Below are 20,277 nucleotides of genomic sequence, written 5' to 3'. Positions count from 1 at the left end.
TGAGTAGAGCAATAGACAGTATGGCTGGCAAAGAAAAACATAATATGACACCAGTAGTGTTTAGAACAACAAAGTGAGGCATGCAAGGGCATGACCTTGTGTTGAGTAACCTACTCTTTATGCAAGTAATTTTCATTAAAGCAAGCTAGTGAATACAGGGAAAGGTGTAAATAGTCATTTAATTTTTTAATTAATTCACTTCAGCATTGTATTTCTTGGTTCTGTTTGTCTATGAATATTCTAGTGAACTAGAATTAGAGTGCAGGATTGTATTTATTTGGCTAATTAGCTATTTCTAAGAAATTGTTCATTTAAAGGAAATGCTGGAAAATGTTTAGGGAAGATGAGTCTTGTATCTGTCAACAAAACTAGTCATGGCAATTCAAGTACATTGCAACTGGAAAGCTCATCAGCTGCCGATAAATGGAAAACAAACAAGAAAATGTCATAGGAGCCAGACCTTCCGCTTTAAGATGCGTGAGGATACTAATGCCGTTCTTTAGTACCACCTTTCCATGTTTGAGCTATTATCTGAAATTAAGCTGAAGCAGCTCTAGAGACTTTTATCTACATGTTCCTGAGTCAAAGTCTTTTACTTACAATTTCCTTGGAGTGAGAGGAAAAAAACTACTTCATCCACCTTCACACCCCTATGTGGACTCTGATGAGTTGTGTAATTAGTTGTTCACTAGACCAGTTTGAAACTTTGGCTTCCTCTACATTCAGGTACTTCTGATAAGTTTATTTTATTTATAATTTCATGTGGAACTCCTGCATACTATAATAGAATGCTCCAGGAACAGTTTCACTAATAGTAGGTTGTAAATTTTAAAGTTTTTTCAGCTATGCAAAATCTGCATTGTATTCCTAGAAGTCAGTAATGGGTAAAACTAAGTCTGCCCTTCATGCTACTCCTCCTTTTTCTGGTAGAAGACATGATCAGTTACCTACAGAGCTCAAATTATTTGTAAGATAGTAAAAAGAAAGAAAAGCAAAAGAATAAAGTGGGGGAAAAGCCCTAAGACAGAGAAGGAGCAGAGGTGTAGAACATGAGCTTACAATTTCTGATACATCCCTGAATACTATCAGCCTTCTCAGGCATTTCCAGCCATCTCCTGTTAATGCCTTTAGCTGTTTTCCTCATTCTTTGGGAAACATTTTTACTTTTGTGGTGAATGGGAAAAGCAATCTCTCCCTTGAGTGATAAGTTATGTTTGTGATATCCATCTGAAGGCCACTTTCTTAATGCTCCAATGCTCCAGAAAAATACAAAAACAAGGAAAGAGACAGCGAGTCATAAAAAAAAGATGAGTCAAGCTGAATGGGGGAATATCCTTTTCAGATGTAGACAAGAGATTAATCATATGTGGTAAGAAGATACCAGGACACCTAAGAGAAAGCAGGAAAAATGATACTATCTGAGAACATCATGACTGGAAACAGTGAAACAAAGAAATAATGAAGTAATAGAATGAGATCGAGAAGTGGAACTGTGAGGCTTTATTGCTGCCTGACTGAATTGGGAGAAAATATCTTTAGTCTGGAAACTGCCAGGAATATGTTGAAACAGCAAAGTCAAAATTACTAGGTAGTACAGAAAACAGTTTTTTACTCCATATAAGAAAAATGGTGAAATCCTGGATCCACTAAAATTCAGAGGGAAGTCTGTCATATAATTACAACCAGGGATATGAGTTCACCCTAAGTATTGAATATTTACCTTTATACCTTGCTGTATATTGTAGTTTATCTCCTATGCCTTTTCTATGAATTTCTTGGACAATTTCTTTAGCAGTACGTGTTTTTATTCTTAAATGTATCCATTATATACCAACTATGGCCTTGAGTTAATAAGTACGTTTTAAGAGGCAGGGAAAAGAGTGAGATTGTAAGTATAAAAAGATGTAGAAAGGGTAACACCAGGCAGAGGAGCATATTGTCTGTGTATCAGAATAAAAGAATACATACAGTTTAATGTAGCGTGGTAAACCCAATATTAATATAGCTCACTGAGATCAAGCAAAACTCCATTGGCAGTACTTGAAATATCCAAATAAAAATTACTTCTAATGATGGAAATAAGTTAAAAACCATGTAGTACAAAAAAAAAGTGGAATCTTGCTATGAGATAGATGTGCATATTTCTTTGTAGAGAATTTAAATATCAGGTTAATATAAAAACACAGATCTAATGGGAAGTGCCTGCACTAAATTTTCAGTTAAAGTTGGCTATCTCAAGATCTCATAAAACTAGTCCTGGACTTTTATTCACAAATATTGACATAAATTTGGATTCTGCCTATCTTATTCATAGAGTCAATCCTGTAATTTAATAGAATTTTATGAAATTCATAACAAGGTAAGCACAATTGAAACTCCATGAGGATGGCAAATTGATTACTTAATATGAGGAATCCACCTTAGTGGCATTTTTTATTATAATGTAGTGCTGGATCACAATTAATTATGACCGCTCAAATGCTTGCATGTTTTCAATGGCTGCATATAGAGTGTTTTATAGTTGGTCTGGCCCAGCAATAGTACAGGGATAAAACTGTGTGCATGGCTGTCCTCGGTTCAGCAGTAGCCGTCATGTTTCTCCTTCTTGGTAGCTGGTGCAGTGCAGTGTTTTGACTTTCGGCCTGGGAACAGAGCTGATAACAAGGATGTTTTGGTTTGGCCAAGGACTTTGTGAGCCTCATGCTCTGCCAGGGAGGAGGGGAAGCCAGGAGGAAGCAGAGACAGGACACCTGACCCAAACTGACCAAAGAGGTATTCCATACCACAGCACGTCATGCCCAGGATGTAACTGGGAGTTAGCCGGAAGGGCTGGGGGACTGCGGGGTTGTAGGAGGTATCGATCAGAGCTTGGTCGGGCTGGGGGTCCGAGTTATCAGTTGGCTGGTGGTGAGATGTTGTATTCTCTTCCCTTGTTATTTCCTTTATCATTATTATTATTGGTGGTTTCAGCAGTGATTTGTGTTATACCTTAGTTACTAAACTGTTCTTATCTCAACCCGTGGGAGTTGCATTCTTTTCAATTCTCCTCTCTGTCCCTCTGGGAGCAGGGGGAGGGCAAGAAGAGGGGGGGAAGTGAGTGAACGAATTGCCTGACTGGGTTTAAACCACGACAATGGCTGACATGTATCTCACCACTCACCTTGCTCATCTTGCTCACTCTTAGAAGCCATGCATATGATGCATCAGTATGGTGATAGCTGTATTGTGGAGCACTTGAAATGGCCAATTTATTTTTTTTTTATGGCAGAGGCAAAGCACCCTCTTGCCAGATTCTATTTCCTTGCATTCTTCTCTGAGGATGTATAAGATATACAGTATCTGCCCACAATTTCACCACTGGGTTAATGTGTAGATCACGCTAGGCCTGGCTGTCCACCCATGACCTTGAATTAACCCCCTGTACCTATGGGCAGAAAGAGTGGGTGGAGATCCAGGTGAGGCTGTTTAGGGTAGCTAAAGCCTATTAATTTACTCATGGCCCTGACAGTGTAAATCCAAAGTAATGCCATTCACTTCAAAGTATAAGAAATGGAATTTACAGTAATTGGTCTCTCTCAGTCAAGCCTTCAAGTCCACTCTGTGCTAAAAAAATGGTTTAGGGAAATAATGAGTCATTTAATAAATATTTATGTTGCTCCATATTGTGTGAAATAACTCTTATTGATGGACCCTGAATATTAAAACAAGACCCACTGGATGCTTAAAAACAGTTAAATGACCAAATTATGTTAAACCTGCAGTTGCTGCAGCATGTAAATTTGTGACATTTGTGTAGCCATGTTTTACTCCTATTAATCCATATTTCATGAAAATTCAGACACATCTGATCCCAAAGAGACTTTAATTGATTCTTGTTCCAAATTAAAATATATAAAACATAATTCATTGTAGATATAAAGGCCACATTTACATACATTTGAAGAGGTCTAGCTATACAGATTGATGCTCAGTGCAATTTACTATGGCAAGTGAGGTTCATTAAACAAGGCTTTTAGAAGTCAGTGAGTTAAGTGCTTACTCTAGTGGGTTCTTTTGAATACCTTCCTGTGTCTTTACTCAACTTAGCTGTCTTTATTAGACTAGTCTCTTCAATTCTAATCCTTGTATTAATCAAAACACTTTTATATTCTATGCATGCCCTGATAATTCTCCAACGTACTTCTGACAGCATTTTCTTTTGTTGCCTTTGTGCTTACCATTTACTTTTTCTCTGATAGAACATTATCCAAGGCTTGCTCTCTGTCCCTAGCAGAAGCCATATGACTTCGACATGCTGACTAATTTCAGAAATTTAACCAAGCATTGAAGCTGCAGTAAAATATGAATAATGGTTCAGAGTTATTAAGACTGATTAGTACAGATACTGCAGTGCTGAAATGACAGTCACCAACCAAATTTGGTTGCATGGTTTGGGCCTTAGGTGGTCATGCTGTAGTTGTTCAGTTGGTGCCACTGCTAGGTAGATTTTGAACCTTTGTTGCATCAGACTTTACTCATTGTTTAACATAATACAAGAAGTTTCCTCTCTTCCAATGTAATTTACATTTTAAAATCCCCCCACATACCTTGCAAAACGTAACTCATGGGGCATTTTTCAATCAAGGATATTTTCTGGTTCAGACTCGTTCTATGTCACAGAGCATAGGTTTTTCAAAATATTTTAGGATAATTCATAGAATTGCAAATAAATAAGCCCACTAGAGGGCAATAACATTGCTAATCCAGCTGAAATAACAAAAATCTGGTTGTTTAAAATATTTAAATGATAAGGAAAGCCACAGGAAATCATGTGAGTGACAGGGTATTTGAGCTGACTCCAGTCTGGGAACAGTACTCATACTTTGGTTTTCCTATTCCAAGCATAGAAACTAACAGCCAGGGAAGACATCTTTAGATGTACTGACCCCTGTTCAATGAAGTGACAAGGGCATGTCAAAAGGACAACTTTGTAGGGATATCAGGAACCCTACTTTCCCAGTGTAACTTAACCTGATATGTTAAACCCGTCAGTCTTTAGCCTGAACAGTAACCGCGTTATACCAGTTGGAAAAGTAAAAAAGTTGTCAAATGATCACCAGTTTCAGCCTTATTTAGAAAACCCCTTCCTGACCTGCAAAGTACCAATCAGAAACTCTTACCAGTGTCTTTAAAAAGCTGTCCTTTAGGACTATATGCCAACCCTTACAATATGAGAAGGAAAATGTGAGTAAAAAATGGAGAGATAAAAGAGTTGGTAGAACTATCTTTCCAAAATGTTTTGACCGAAAGAAATTACAGAAAGAATACTTCTTAAGTGGAGAGACCATGTTACCCGATAATGCACTCACCTTCCCCACCTAATTCCTCCGAGCTTTGATGGGGCTGTCTATCATGCGTGTTTCACATCCAATGAAATAAGTAGTAATTTGTTCAGTAAACAAAAGCATAATTTTAATTCTTTACAAATTAAATATTCAAAATCTAGTTTGCTTTACCTTTTTGATGTAAATGTGGGTAGTGTATGAAAATAACGAATACATGCAATGTCAAATTTTTACTGCATAAATTATAATGAGGGATTCGTAAGTCTGCTTATTTGTCTTGCTAGGTAAGACTAATGCAAAACTGTCCATATTGATATTAGGAAAGTTTTGGTGGAAACACATATTCACTTAAATCGTCTGAAAAATAATAAGCTATATTGATCTCATCAGCAAGCTATCTCATATAATGAATTCAAATATTGATTATGTAAACAAGATAGGGTAAAAAGATGGAAAAACATCAGTAAATTAACTTTTGACTATGTGTAAATTAAATGTAGAAATTGTGTTGTATGAATAATTTGCAGTAAATTTGTTTATAGAGTCAATATCTCTTTTCTTTTCTTCCCCAGAATATTCATAAGTACAGAATTTGAACACATTTAAAATGGAGTGGTGAAGCGATGTTAGTTTTCTATATTCTCATTCTCACTATTGCTTAGTTGAAATCCATGAAGATGCAGTTCTGATAAACCTCAACTTAACTGAGTTTAAAACTGTGTGGAAAATAGGTATTATTTGGTTTCAGTTAACTTTTATTGAAAGAACACATTTTTAACAAAGCAAATACTGACTGAATTAAGAAAACCTAGAAACTGTATGGTGATCATTCTTTTCTTTAGGTTTTGTCACCATAATAAGTGGTACATTACCTGGTCTCTTCACAACTCAGGAGTAGAAGCAGCATCTGTGGTCTTTGCAGACAATCCCAATATACTCACCAAGTGTTAGTGAGCTTCAGAGAGTTTGTTTTTTTGCTTGGGTTTTTGTTTTTTCCCTAGGAAAAACTTCCCTAGGACTTTAACTTAACATGCTGAACTACCTCTGGAGGAAACTTTCTGTGTGGATTATACATGGTTGTTTGCTGTTCTCTACAAAAATTAAAACCTTAAAAAAGAATTCTTGAAAATAAATCATGTCTTCATGGGTACTTGGAAGACCCTCCAGACTCAGGAACTCTGACAACTCCGTTGCAGATTTAATTCCAAACAGAGCCTTCTGTAACAAAATATTGCCATCCTGCTTTAAAAAAGTTGAACTGTGTTTAACAGAGAAAATCAGAAATAAAACTGGATAGTTTATAGGGGTTATGCATAATTTTGTAGAAGTGCTATCCCATTTGGTATTACAACAAAATTATTGCCTCAATAGTGTTCTTTGCTCCAAGGAAAAATTGCCACTACCTGTGAATCCTGGTAACAGCAGCTGGGGAAAGCTAAAGAAACATTTTTCAGTAGTTGTGGCATTAGGCAGGTCTCTCAGAGGTCTACACATTTCAAGCAGAGGAAATGTGGGTAGGAAATAAGCATGAAGAAAACAACATTAACAAAAAAGCATATTATTCTTCTGAAAACACACAATTATTAAGAAACAAATTCAGCTAATCTATGTTGTAAAACTAAATTTGCAGATTTATTTGAACAATTAAAGTAGAAATAAAGGTCCCTCTTTAAATTTCACCCCAGTATTAATGAAGTTCTAATGATATCTCTCGTTACTATACGCACATACACTTATATGTAAGGTCTGAAATGGATTAAGGAAATAATAAACATACATACATACTAAATTATAGGTAAATCAGTTTAAATGGAAATACATTCCAGATGCCAAAGGAGATGCTGGTAAAATGCTTGGGATGTGATGTCAAAGATGATGAGTAAATGGGGTTTAGTAGTAGCACTGAATTAATCCTGAAGATAAAGTAGCATTGATATATGCTCCAGGAGGAATTCACACTGGAAACTGTAAACTAGAAGGTCATAACCGTTGCACTAGATGGATGGGGGAATATATTCTGCTTGAGCCTTCTTGTCTGGCACAGTGTAAGTGTGCTGTCGTGCCAGGCCTGCTGAATTCCTCATGACTTGTGATAGCTGCCTGGAAGCAAGGAAAATGGAATATGAAGCCATCTTTTTCTTTTGCCTCGGTAAATATTTAGAGAAGTCCATAGCCTCTCTCTTTTTGCCCAAAATGTATAGTGTTGAGAATATGGATTTCCTAAAATATACAGTCCTGGCCCAGTAAGATCATGGTTATCTACATCAATTCTGATTCACCCTAATCTCCTCTAGGTAGTATGTATGCAAGAAAAAGAAATAACACATATAAATATTAAAACTCAGACTAGAAAGCCTAAAGTTTTTATTTCCAGAACTGATAACCTTGAAATGACAAATTCTGCATCCAACTACAAGCACATTATTCTCCTAAACTGGTGGTTATGTGTTAAAACATAATGTCCAGTGCATTATGCTGTAGATCCATGCGCAAGATAGTTAAAATAACAACTATACACTTTATTATAGTTGAAGCTTTTTCTGTTACCATGTCTTCACAAATTAAAAAAATAAATTCATTATAAGAATATTATTAAATGTTATGTGAAGTCTTATCTCCCAATAACTACATGGTTCTGGCAACTGCAAATTCACTTCTGAAGATTTTTAGAACACATAAGATGGCGGCCTTGGACAGGGTCAAGGTGCTGGTGTTGGGCGACTCCGGTGTCGGGAAGTCTTCGCTTGTTCACCTCTTATGCCACAACCAAGTGTTGGGAAACCCATCCTGGACGGTGGGCTGCTCGGTGGATGTTCGAATCCATGACTACAAAGAGGGGACTCCAGAAGAGAAGACCTACTACATTGAGCTGTGGGATGTTGGAGGTTCTGTGGGTAGTGCCACTAGTGTGAAAAGCACACGAGCAGTATTTTATAATTTGCTGAATGGGATAATATTAGTGCATGACTTAACCAATAAGAAATCATCCCAGAATTTGTATCGCTGGTCTTTGGAAGCACTCAACAGAGATATCGCTCCAACAGGAGTTCTCGTGACAAATGGGGACTATGACCGTGAACAGTTTGCTGATAACCAGATTCCACTGCTGGTAATAGGAACTAAGCTGGATCAGATCCCAGAAACTAAACGGAATGAAGTTTTGACCAGAACAGCTTTTTTGGCTGAGGATTTCAATGCTGAAGAGATTAATTTGGATTGCACCAATCCTCGTTACCTGGCTGCAGGTTCATCCAATGCTGTCAAACTAAGCAGGTTTTTTGAGCTAAATAGGGAATTGCTGGGTATGCTCAAGTGGAAGAGGAGAGTTTACAGGTCATGGAAGGAGGGGCTGGCCACTTGGGAGGAATATAAGGCTGCTGCTAGAGGATGTAGGAAGGCAGCTAGGAGGACTAAGGCATCCTTAGAATTAAACCTGGCAAGAAGGGTCAAGGACAGCAAAAAGAGCTTTTTTAAATACATGGCAGACAAAACTAACACCAGAGGCAATGTAGGCCCACTGATGAACGGGATGGGTGCCCTGGTGACAGAAGATAAAGAGATGGCAGAGTTACTGAATGCCTTCTTTGTCTCCGTCTACTCTGCTGCGGGCAGTCCTGAAGAGCCCTGTACCCCTGAGACCTTAGATGAAGTCAGGTCGACGGAGCGGTTTGCCTTAGTCGATGAGGAATGGGTTAGAGACCAGTTGAGCAATCTGGACATCCATAAATCCATGGGTCCAGATGGGATGCACCCGCGGGTGCTGAGGGAACTGGCGGAAGTCATTGCTAGACCACTCTCCATCATCTTTACCAAGTCTTGGGAAACGGGAGAGGTGCCTGAGGACTGGAGGAAAGCAAATGTCACTCCAGTCTTCAAAAAGGGCAAGAAGGAGGACCCGGGTAACTATAGGCCGGTCAGCCTCACCTCCATCCCTGGGAAAGTGATGGAACACCTTATCCTTGGTACCATCTTAAGGCATATCAAGGATAAGAAGGTTATGAGGGGCAGTCAACATGGCTTCACCAGGGGGAAATCATGTTTGACCAATCTCTTAGCCTTTTATGAGGAAATAACACAGTGGATGGATGATGGCAGAGCGGTGGATGTGGTCTACCTTGACTTCAGCAAAGCATTTGACACAGTCTCCCACAGCATCCTCACGGCTAAAATGAGGAAGTGTGGACTGGATGATCAGGTAGTGAGGTGGACTGCGAACTGGCTGAAGGAGAGAAGCCAGAGAGTTGTAGTCTATGGGGCTGAGTCTAGTTGGAGGCCTGTAACTAGTGGAGTGCCTCAAGGGTCAGTACTGGGACCGGTATTATTTAATATATTCATCAATGATTTAGATGAGGGAATTGAGTGTACTATCAGCAAGTTTGCTGATGACACTAAGCTGGGAGGAGTGGCTGACACGCCAGAAGGCTGTGCTGCCATCCAGCGAGACCTGGATAGGCTGGAGAGTTGGGCAGGGAGTAACTTGATGAAATATAACAAGGGAAAGTGTAGAGTCCTGCATCTGGGCAGGAACAACCCCAGGTTCCAGTATAGGTTGGGGAATGACCTGTTAGAGAGCAGTGTAGGGGAGAGGGACCTGGGGGTCCTAGTGGACGATAGGATGACCATGAGCCAACACTGTGCCCTTGTGGCTAAGAAGGCCAATGGCATCCTGGGGTGTATTAGAAGGGCGGTGGTTAGTAGGTCGAGAGAGGTCCTCCTTCCCCTCTACTCTGCCCTGGTGAGACCGCATCTGGAGTATTGTGTCCAGTTCTGGGCCCCTCAGTTCAAGAAGGACAGGGAGCTGCTGGAGAGAGTCCAGCGCAGGGCAACTAAGATGATTAAGGGAGTGGAGCATCTCCCTTATGAGGAAAGACTGAGGGAGCTGGGTCTCTATAGTTTGGAGAAGAGGAGACTGAGGGGTGACCTTATCAGTGTCTATAAATATATAAAGGGGGAGTGTCACGAGGACGGAGCCAGGCTCTACTCAGTGGCAAACAATGATAGGACAAGGGGTAATGGGTACAAACTGGAACACAAGAGGTTCCACTTAAACTTGAGAAGAAACTTCTTCTCAGTGAGGGTGACGGAACACTGGAACAGGCTGCCCAGGGAGGTTGTGGAGTCTCCTTCCCTGGAGACATTCAAAACCCGCCTGGACGCATTCCTGTGTAACATTATCTAGGTGTTCCTGCTCCGGCAGGGGGATTGGACTAGATGATCTTTCGAGGTCCCTTCCAATCTCTAACATACTGTGATACTGTGATACAAGTCTTACGAGGAATGACTGAGAGAACTAGGGTTGTTTAGTCTGGAGAAAAGACAGCTCAGGAGGGACCTTATCACTCTCTACAAATACCTTAAAGGATGGAGAGAGGAGGTGGCTGGTCTCTTTTCCAAAGTAACAAGTGACAGGACAAGAGGAAACAGCCTCAAGCTGTGCCAGGGGAGGTTTAGATTGGATATTAGGAAAAACTTCTTCACTGAGAGGGTGATCAGGTATTGGAACAGGCTGCCCAGGGAAGTAGTGGAATCACCATCCCTGGAAGTGTTCAAAATCCGTGTAAATGAGGCCCTTAGCGACATGGTTTAGTGACGGACTTGGCAGTCCTGGGGTAACGGTTGGACTTGATGATCTTAAAGGTTTTTTCCAACTTAGATTGATTCTATGATTCTGTGAATCATGATTCTATGATTCTAAGGTGTCATGCCAAAAACAAAAGCCCATACTCACTGGTATGCAAATATAAGCCTCTTCTATGTACACATCACTAACTGGGTGAAATTTCAGTAGATTAGTAGCCCCTATTCTTTGCATATGGAAACTTTTCAAGTTAATCTTTCAGCTGTTTTGGTGATATGTCCTTTGCACTATGTTTTGAAAGGAACTTTAAGCACTCTAACCAAGATCAGAATCCAAGTAATAAATATAATTTAAAATTTTAATTATTTTCTGTTAGAAGATTGATTTATTTTCATATTTCTACCAATTATCCATTATGAATGGATTAGTGGGCTTTCTTTCTTGGAGTTACTAACACCCAGCGAGAGGTAGAGTAGAAAAAAAGATAATCTCCATAGCTTTCTTCTTAGTCACTGAAAGAGGTTCCTTCTAAATGAATAGGTCTTTAACTTAACATGCTGAACTACTTCTGGAGGAAACTTTCTGTGTGGGTTATACATGAAGCCAAAGCATAGATGCAATTATAGATTACATTATAAATATAATAAGATATACTTAGAAGAAATTGATTATATTTTTTCTGAGGATGAGTCCAAATGTGTAGGCTTTCTCTACCTAGTATATGGTTCTCTGGAAGTTTGAAATTCTGCTATTATGATGGTTAGATCATTAAATAATGTATTTCTAAAAAAAATCAGAACTAAAATACAGTGAGTCATAGACAGGATGGTTGTGATCTAATTTTGTGCTTAAGTCACAATTTCTTCTAATTTTCTTTGCCTGAAAAGTAATACATAAGTATTTCCCAAGTATCTAGCCTAGCCAATAGAACTAACTTCTGGTGAAATGTTAGAAGGAAACATTAAGCTAAAGTATTCCCTTTAAGAATTTTTGGGTTTGTTTCAGTGTCTTCATTTTCTGCATATGATTTGCTAATTAGTTTCCCTCAGCAAATTTAGCAAGAAATGCCATTAGTTATAAAATTCTTCCTTTAGAATTAATCTTCAGGAAGCAGTCTCTATTATGATATGACTCAGAAAGACAAAAAACAGAAAGATTGTTTCAAGAATTCTGGATGCTTGGTAGTTAATGGTCCTCTACAGTGCTATAGTTTCTTGCTGCCAAAATCATTAAAGGTTCCTTATGATTTTACCATGACCAGCATTTTGTGTTTACGGGGTGAAATCCTTAATGCAGGGAGACACAGAGGAACTCCGGAATGTGACTTTCTCTGTCCAGCTTTCACATAACACTCACTGCTTTTAGTTATGCAGCTCTCTAAAGTATTGTAAACTCAAAGACTGACTAGATTCACCAGTGTGCTCTGCTCTGAAAACACAGAATAACTATCATTGCAGGTTTACTGGGGTCTGAATTCCTTGGCATGGTAACAAATCTGATCTCAACAGTTGAAATATTTTTATTTTTTTAAAAGTTGATATTTCATGTATTCATATCATTAAGTTATGAAGAGAATATGTTCTGAACACTTTCTAGTATGAACTGTTTTGCAATTCTTAAAACATAAGAAAATATATAGAAAAATACACTGATAAAAAGCAAAGTTTTCCCAAAGCAAAATGTTGCTTATTCTTCATCTACTGACACACACTACTCACTCTACTTCTGTGTTAAAATATTTTTTTGTCTCTGGATTATATATTACACAAATGTACATAAAATGGTGACATTCAGTTGTTAACTGACAGACACCTACACATACATATAGGTTATAATTTCAGCCGTCTAATCAGAGATTCAGGCTGATCCATGCTGATTTACATTAGGTGATTTCACTACAGTGTGTATCATGAAAGACTTTGTATACTGTGGAACTTTATGGAGGAATGGATGAACATGAAATATTTATGCTGAATAAAAAAATACAATACCACTTTTCTCATTTTTGGTGGCCTTCTATGATGAGGCTACAGAACTGATGGATGGGGTAGGGCAGTTGGTGTCATCTACCTGGACTTGTGAAAAACGTTTCACACTGTCCCGCATGATGTCCTTGTCTCTAAATTGGAGAGACATCAATTTGATAGGTGAACCACTCGGTGGATAAAGAACTGGCTGGATGGCCGCACACAAAGAGTTGTGGTCAATGGCTCAATATCCAGCTGCAGACGAGTAACGAGTGGTGTCCCTTGGGGATCGGTGTTGGGACCAGCCTTGTTCAACATCTTTGTGGGTGACATGGAAAGTGGGATTGAGTGTGCCCTCAGCAAGTTTGCCGATGACACCAAGCTGTGTGGTTCGGTTGGTAAGCTGGAGGGAAGGAATGCCATCCAGAGGGACCTTGACATGCTTGTGAGGTGGGCTGAGGCCAACTTCATGAAGTTTAACCATGCCAAGTGCAAGGTCCTACACCTGGGTCGGAGCAATCCCAGGCACAGCTACAGGTTGGGCAAAGAAGAGATTCAGAGCAGCCCTGTGGAGAAGGACTTGGGGGTGTTGGTCGATGAGAAAACGAACATGAGCCGGCTTCAGTGTGCACTTGCAGCCCAGAAAGCCAACCGTATCTTGGGCTGCATCAAAAGGAGCGTGACCAGGAGGTTGAAGGAGGTGATCCTGCCCCTCTACTCTGCTCTTGTGAGACCTCACCTGGAGTATTGTGTGCAGTTCTGATGTCCTTAACATACAAAGGACATGGAACTGTTGGAACAAGTCCAGAGGAAGGCCACGAGGATGATCAGCGGTCTGAAGCACCTCCCGTATGAAGACAGGCTGAGGAAGTTGGGGCTCTTCAGCCTGGAGAAGAGAAGGCTGCGTGGAGACCTCATAGCAGCCTTCCAGTATCTGAAGGGGGGTTTATAATGATGCTGGGGAGGGACTCTTCATTAGGGACTGTAGTGATAGGACAAGGGGTAATGGGTTCAAACTTAAACAGGGAAGTTTAGATTGGATATAAGGAAGAAGTTCTTTACTGTGAGGGTAATGAGACACTGGAATAGATTGCCCAGGGAAGTTGTGAATGCTCGATCCCTGGCAGTGTTCAAGGCCAGGTTGGACAGGGCCTTGGGAGACATGGTTTAGTGTGAGGTATCCCTGCCCATGGCAGGGAGGTTGGAACTTGATGATCTTAAGGTCCTTTCCAACCCTAACTATTCTATGATTTTAACAGCAAGATGTTTGAAGTCTGAAAGAATTTTAAGTTCTCCTGCCTGCAAATGAGGCCCATTCCATAATTACACTCTTAGGTACATAAATCCTGAAGCCATATAAAGCAAATAGATGAGTAAAAGAATGAGAACAATCACTACTTTTATTTCTTGATATGCCTCTACTATTCCTTCCTGAAGGAAAGGCACAAATGGTAGCAGGGTTTTTTTAAAGTCTTTCTTTAACAATCACGCATTGAGTTAAGCAATGTGCTCGGACTATTATATAAAGAACTGACTTGGGTACCCTATAAAATAACATTATTAGCCTAATATGCTTGCAGAGCAATGCCAGTCTGATACTAAAAATAATATTTCTAAGCAAGCTACTCTGAATTAGAGCCACTGGCTGTGTCCCTTTGGATGACAAGTGACTTCTGTGATTCTCCTTGAAAAGGATTTTGGGTGTTCATGTTGAAAGAAACGCTCATTTCACTTTAAATGCAGATTTCTTTTAAAGGTGGAAAGTAGCTGTGTCACACTAGTGAAATGGAACTAATTTTAATATTTCTTTTACAATTTCACCAAGGTGTACACATTTTTGTAGATCCCTGGCTGCTCAGACAATTTCTCTGATTCCTCCCAGGATTGCTTCCAGCCTCTGTAGGCTTCTTTTTCTAGTTTGTGTTTGTCCAGGAGCTCCTTGTTCATCTACACAGGCCTTGTGGCATTTTTGGCTGACTTTCTCTTTGTTGGGATGCATCATTGCTGAGCTTGGAGGAGTTGATCCTTGAGTATTATCCAGATTTCTTGGGCATCTCTTCCCTCCAGGGCCTTATCCCATGGTACTCGACCAAGCAGACCCCTGAAGAGGCCAAAGTCTGCTCTCCTGAAGTCCAGGGTAATGAGTTTGCTGTGCATCCTCCTCACTGCCCTAAAGATCTCAAACTCCAGGGTTTTGTGGTAACTGCAGCCAAGGATGGCCTGGAGCTTCACATTCCTCACCAGCCCCTCCCTGTTGGTAAGAACAAGGTCCAGCATAGAACCTTCCTCATTGGCTTCTCTGTCTCTTGGAGAAGGAAGTTACTGGTGCATTCCAGGAACCTGCTGGATTTCTTATGCCCTGCTGTGTTGTCCCTCCAACAGATATCAGGCTGGCTGAAGTCCTCCACGAGGACTGGGGCTTATGTATGTGAGTCTGCACCTGTCTGGCTAGAGAGGGCCTCATCCTAGTCAGCCTGTAGCAGGCCCCCACTGTAATATCCTGGGTCCCTTCCCTTCTTTTAGTCCTGACCCATAAACTCTCTGTCAGCTCCTCATCCATCCCCAGATGGAGCTCCATGCACTGCAGCTGGTCACTGATGTAGAGGGCAACACCCCATTCTCATCTCACCAGCCTGTCCTACCTAAAGAGCCTGTTTCACCGTAGACTGAAGTTTGTTAGCTCAGATTAACAAATGGATGACAGTGAAGTCTAAAATGCTTTAGTATGATGTCATCATATAGCGATGTTTTTACTTCTCTTCATGGCTTTCTATTTCTTTTTTTTTTTTTTAAGGTTAAAAGTAATAAAATCTGGTTTTATGCACTGTCTTTTGCATTCAAGGTACCCTGAATTGTTTTAGAAAATGAGACACAAGCAGGTCTTTTCAATGGATGTGTAAGAATGAGTAGAATGTGTCTGGTAAAATGAGGGGAACAGTCTATTCATCCTCATTCCGGTGACGTTTATATTGACCTCACGTGGAACTTTCCTAAACAATAATTATGGACAGAGCTTTTTCAAGGGGAGGACAACCTAAGGAGGCAGCCCAGTATATTCCTTTCTTCCCAAAGGAAGGGATGTAGCTGAAGTACTAGCGGAACTTCCCCTGCTTCAACCCGCCAGAGTAGACTGTGCCAGGCTATCTTCTGAAGTGCAAATTAAAGGAATGAATAGGAAAAATGCAGCCAGAGCATAGGCACATATATCTTCTTCCTCTTCTCCAGTCACTTTTTTCCCCATACAACATCTGGGCAAATAAATAATCCAGCTGGATGCAAAGTGATGTACTTTGATTTTAGATATTAATGCCTACATCAAGAGAAAGCTAAATATTGGTCAGGAAAGGACCTCCTGATATCTTAAATTGTCACAGATTCACAGAATCCAGTATCAGTTAAATTGCCTTTGCCCATGTTTCATGAAATTTCTGCAGAGTTATTTTGACTTACCAAATACAAGAATCCTTTAAACAGTGCACTGTAACCTAATAACTTTGGGCAGCACCACCAAAATTTTAAAATGTGTATGGGTGCATGATTCACAGTCCCCATCCCACCATCTTCGATCCTAAGAGTGGTTTCTAAATTAAGCTTCTAAATTACTTCTTCGAAGTAATCATGTTGTCATCTTTCCTGTTACTGCTGTATTGTGGCCATAAGATGTTACTCAACTTCCCTCTGCAAGTATAATTTAAATGAAAACACTTATCTCTGAGAATTGATGTTTAAAGAAATCCTTCTTACAGTAGGAATTGGCAACAGTACACAAGCACACAGGAATAGAAGGTGAGTGCCTGTTTTTCTTACTGAAGGATAACTGTGCTGTCTGCAGTCATGCTTAAGTATACTGGTAACTACGTTAGTTTCAACCAGACTAGGATTAGATTTAGAAGAGTAGCAGTTAAGGCAGGATATGTTTTGAAGGAAGAAATCATGACAGCAGCTCATTTATAGCTAAGATTCTTGCTGTACATAATCTAAATAAATTAATAATGAATTTTCTTTATTAAAAAAAATAAATTATCTTTAGAAACTTGATGTGGTTTCATCTTCATACTGAGTTAATGTAACTAAAGTAGCTTGTCAGATCCAGAGTTAAGAACAGTATTTGATTAGTGCATAAAGAATTACTTTGGAAGACAGCAAAGTGGCACTATGGAAAGAGTCAACTTCCAGAGAACCTTACTACTTCAGAAACTGGAACAGCAATACACTGTTTTGAAATGGTGTTTGAGGCACCATGGGTTGATAGAAAGAAGCATCTATCAGTAAGTGTTTAGGAGATATAAAACAGGGTGTACTTGAAACATGATTCTTAAAGGCTGTTTCTTCAGAATCACTTTCCAGAAGTAGTTTTCAAGACAAATGTAACATTTTTAGTCACATTATCATGTTCAAAGAGTTCCATAAAGAAAATGCAATGAAGATTAAAGGCATTTAATACGTTAAATGTATAAATGTTAAATCTCTTCAGTCTGGAGTCATAACATTGTACTGCTCAAAAAATGGCTCTCCTATTGTATTTGGCATAGCTGGTAGTGTTTCACTACAGGGGCAGCAGTTGTAGCTAGTATGGGAGGAAACCATGAACCAGTTCTAACCAGCTCTGACACCTGTGTGAGTGCTTCATTGTGCATCAAAACTTACTGGGCAGTAAGAAACATGTTTGGCTGAACTTGAGCCTGGCAAAAGGGGAAGAAAGGTGTTTCCTAACTGTTTGATTGTTTATGGTTTTGTTTTGTTGTTTTATTTTTCGTCAGTACCTGAATCAACAATAAATATTTTTTTTCAGTTGGCATTAAATTAAACTATATGCTCCAAGTCAAGACCATTTTGCCTGAAAGAAGCATTATTTTCAAAAGCTTGAATACAAAGGGATATCCAGGAGTGGATGTGAGAGAGGTAAGAAGATCCTGGAGATAGTCCAGAAAAGGACAGCTAAGATTATTGAGGGACTGGAACATCTCTCACATGAGAGGAGACTGAGCTCCTGAAGCTACAAAAGACCCAAAAATAACTCATTTATGTGGAGCAAAATGTTCAAGCTGCAGATAAGGTTATTCTGCATGCCACTGAAGTGTTAGGCACAGAGCAGCCACTGTGGTTATACCTTAGATTACCTGTCCTGAATTTTTTGTTCAAGAATTCAAAACCAACTGATGGAGGAGCAACCAGTGCTAGAAGGAAAAAAATATGTGCTGGCCTTTACCCAGTAGGCATGTGCTGGTTCAAGCTCCAGATTGGGATTAGCTGAGTTTATTAGTCTGCAGTCAGTAAATTAACAATGTGAGAGGCTGTTGAAGCCCAAGCATATGATGAATTAAGTGCTGAAAACAAACAATGGAGTTTGTTTACAGATGAATCTTGTAAAATTACAGCAGGGATCAGGAGGTGGTGAGCTGCTATTTGGAATCCCTCCACGGAAGAAGCTGCCACCTGTGAAGGGACTGGAAGCTCTAGTCAGTTTGCAGAAGTAATGGCCTTGAAAATAGCCTTGGAACATATTCAGGAGTATCACTGGCCTCGGTATATGTATGTACAGACTCCTGGATGGTGTCTAAGGCAGTGTGGAAACATCTTGAAGACTGGAATCATGTTAACTGGCAGCAATGAGCAGTTGAGCCTAGGGAGAGGGGAGGAAAGTGCCAACATTTAATTGTGTATATTTTCCCTTTTTTTCTCAGTACCTAAATCAGTTATCAAAAGTTCACATGAATTTCAAATGAAACTTGAATAAAATTCCTCTATTTGGAAATATTTTGCCTCTGACAGCTGTTGGCAAGCTGACATAAACGAGAAGATTTTGAGAACATAGCTCCGAAAAGTGAAATATTGATTCCATCAGCTTGCTACCATACCCTTACTTCATGAAAGTGACTGAGAAGGAGGCTGAACAGATGCACAGATCTTAAGGAGCAAATATTCCAAATTACTGAGGGAACTGTGCAGATAACCCTTGCAGATTTAAGAGGAGACTTAAGAAAAATGTATGTTTATAATTGCATGAAAGTAGACTAGGGTCTCGATCAGTAAACTTTTTTGGCATATGTTGAAACAGTGAGAAGAGTGCAAACAATACAGAAGATTTATAGCCTTACCAAATTCTCAACTGAACCTAGAAAACACCAGGTCAGGATTTAGGAAATACAGGGATGATAGACGGTTAATTTCTAAATTTCTCAGAGAAAGTCTATCTGGAGGGCAAAAAAAGTGTGGTGAGGGAACTAAAGATAGATTTTACAATTTCTGACCTATCTGACATTGGCTCAGGAAATGAACACATTGCAGGAGAATTCAAGTGGTTCAGTGGCATCTGGGAATCTGAAAACATAATGGATAGCAGTAGGCATGCATAATCCCCTGGAAAGACATCCAAGAAACTGATGGCAAGGGCAAACAAACAGAAAAGGATACCTACCTGCTAGTATTGGATTCAGCAAAATATATTCCCAGGTAACAAAGCAAAGTCTGACGATCTAGAAAAAATCATCTTTATCCCCTGAAGTCATCTGAACCTCATTAGATAAATAACAGACCCTGTCACAGTTAGGAAAATGCTAAGTGAAATAGCCCTCTATAGCAAAGAAGTCAATGACCTGAGCTGAGGATGTACAGCTGAGCATGCTTGGGTCCAACTGTCAAATCACCACAGAAACAGTGGCAGTAGCCCATGTTCCCATGGATAACATTGCATATAAGGTAAACACAGATGGAGAGAACAGTGGAGAGGAAACCATCGGCAACTTCATAAAATTGGCAGACAGACAGCATAGAAAGGACAGAAAGAATGTGACCTAGAGTGACCTAGATGGTGACACTTCAAGCAAAATGAATTTGCATAATACATCTGTGACAATGAAGTACATTACATGAGCTGACAAGTCCCCTTAGGCACCATAAATGCTTCCAAAATCAGACTTTTGAAGAAGAAAATATTTTTAGAATTTATGTTTGATAGGAATTCTGAAAATATTCGTTTCCATTCTGGTTCAGAAATAATCATCAAACTTTATCCTGAAACAGAAAACCTGGATGTAGCCATCTCTACGTCAAACTTGTTTCAAACTGATGGCAAGATCTTTAGTTTTGCCACCACATCTGACCTATAATCTTTTTTTTGAAGTCTTACTTATTATAATATGTAGACTTTCAAAAAAAGAAAGAAAATAAATAGCTTAAATAATATCATATGTTCCCAAATATGTGTTGCTCAACAATACATTAATTTGATGCTGATTCTTTAAGCTTTAAGTGCAAATACAAAGCGGTGGAAAACTGTTTTATTAAATACAGCTTTAGCTACCATTACCACAATCTCAAATTTTTCTCTGATTTGATTTTTAGGTGAGAAATTTTGCATTTATCCTGTATAATCCATCCTTAAGTAATTGTGTAGAATATTATTTAA

General features: G+C 39.4%; 1 protein-coding gene across 1 annotated transcript; it reads left to right on the top strand.

Annotated features, from left to right (window-relative positions):
- Window positions 1–8,004: 8,004 nt before the first annotated feature.
- LOC133266323 (rab-like protein 3) lies at window positions 8,005–19,978 on the top strand. The gene is made up of 2 exons (XM_061447532.1): window positions 8,005–8,626; window positions 19,863–19,978. The coding sequence occupies exons 1-2, from the start codon at window positions 8,005–8,007 to the stop codon at window positions 19,976–19,978; spliced, it is 738 nt and encodes a 245-aa protein (XP_061303516.1).
- Window positions 19,979–20,277: the final 299 nt, after the last annotated feature.

Source organism: Pezoporus flaviventris, unplaced genomic scaffold (assembly GCF_033815535.1).
Source record: "Pezoporus flaviventris isolate CSIRO_AGI_PZ_B2104156 unplaced genomic scaffold, CSIRO_AGI_Pfla_v1 ptg000007l, whole genome shotgun sequence".
NCBI classification, from domain to species: Eukaryota; Metazoa; Chordata; class Aves; order Psittaciformes; family Psittacidae; genus Pezoporus; species Pezoporus flaviventris.
This window is presented reverse-complemented; position numbering and strand designations above follow the sequence as displayed.

Excerpts from the sequence above, each read along its gene's own strand:
- LOC133266323 (XM_061447532.1), top strand. The coding sequence starts at position 8,005 with ATGGCGGCCTTGGACAGGGTCAAGGTGCTGGTGTTGGGCGACTCCGGT. Across the intron at positions 8,627-19,862 it reads GCTAAATAGGGAATTGCTGG|AAATAATCATCAAACTTTAT; the intron begins GTATGCTCAAGT and ends ATTCTGGTTCAG.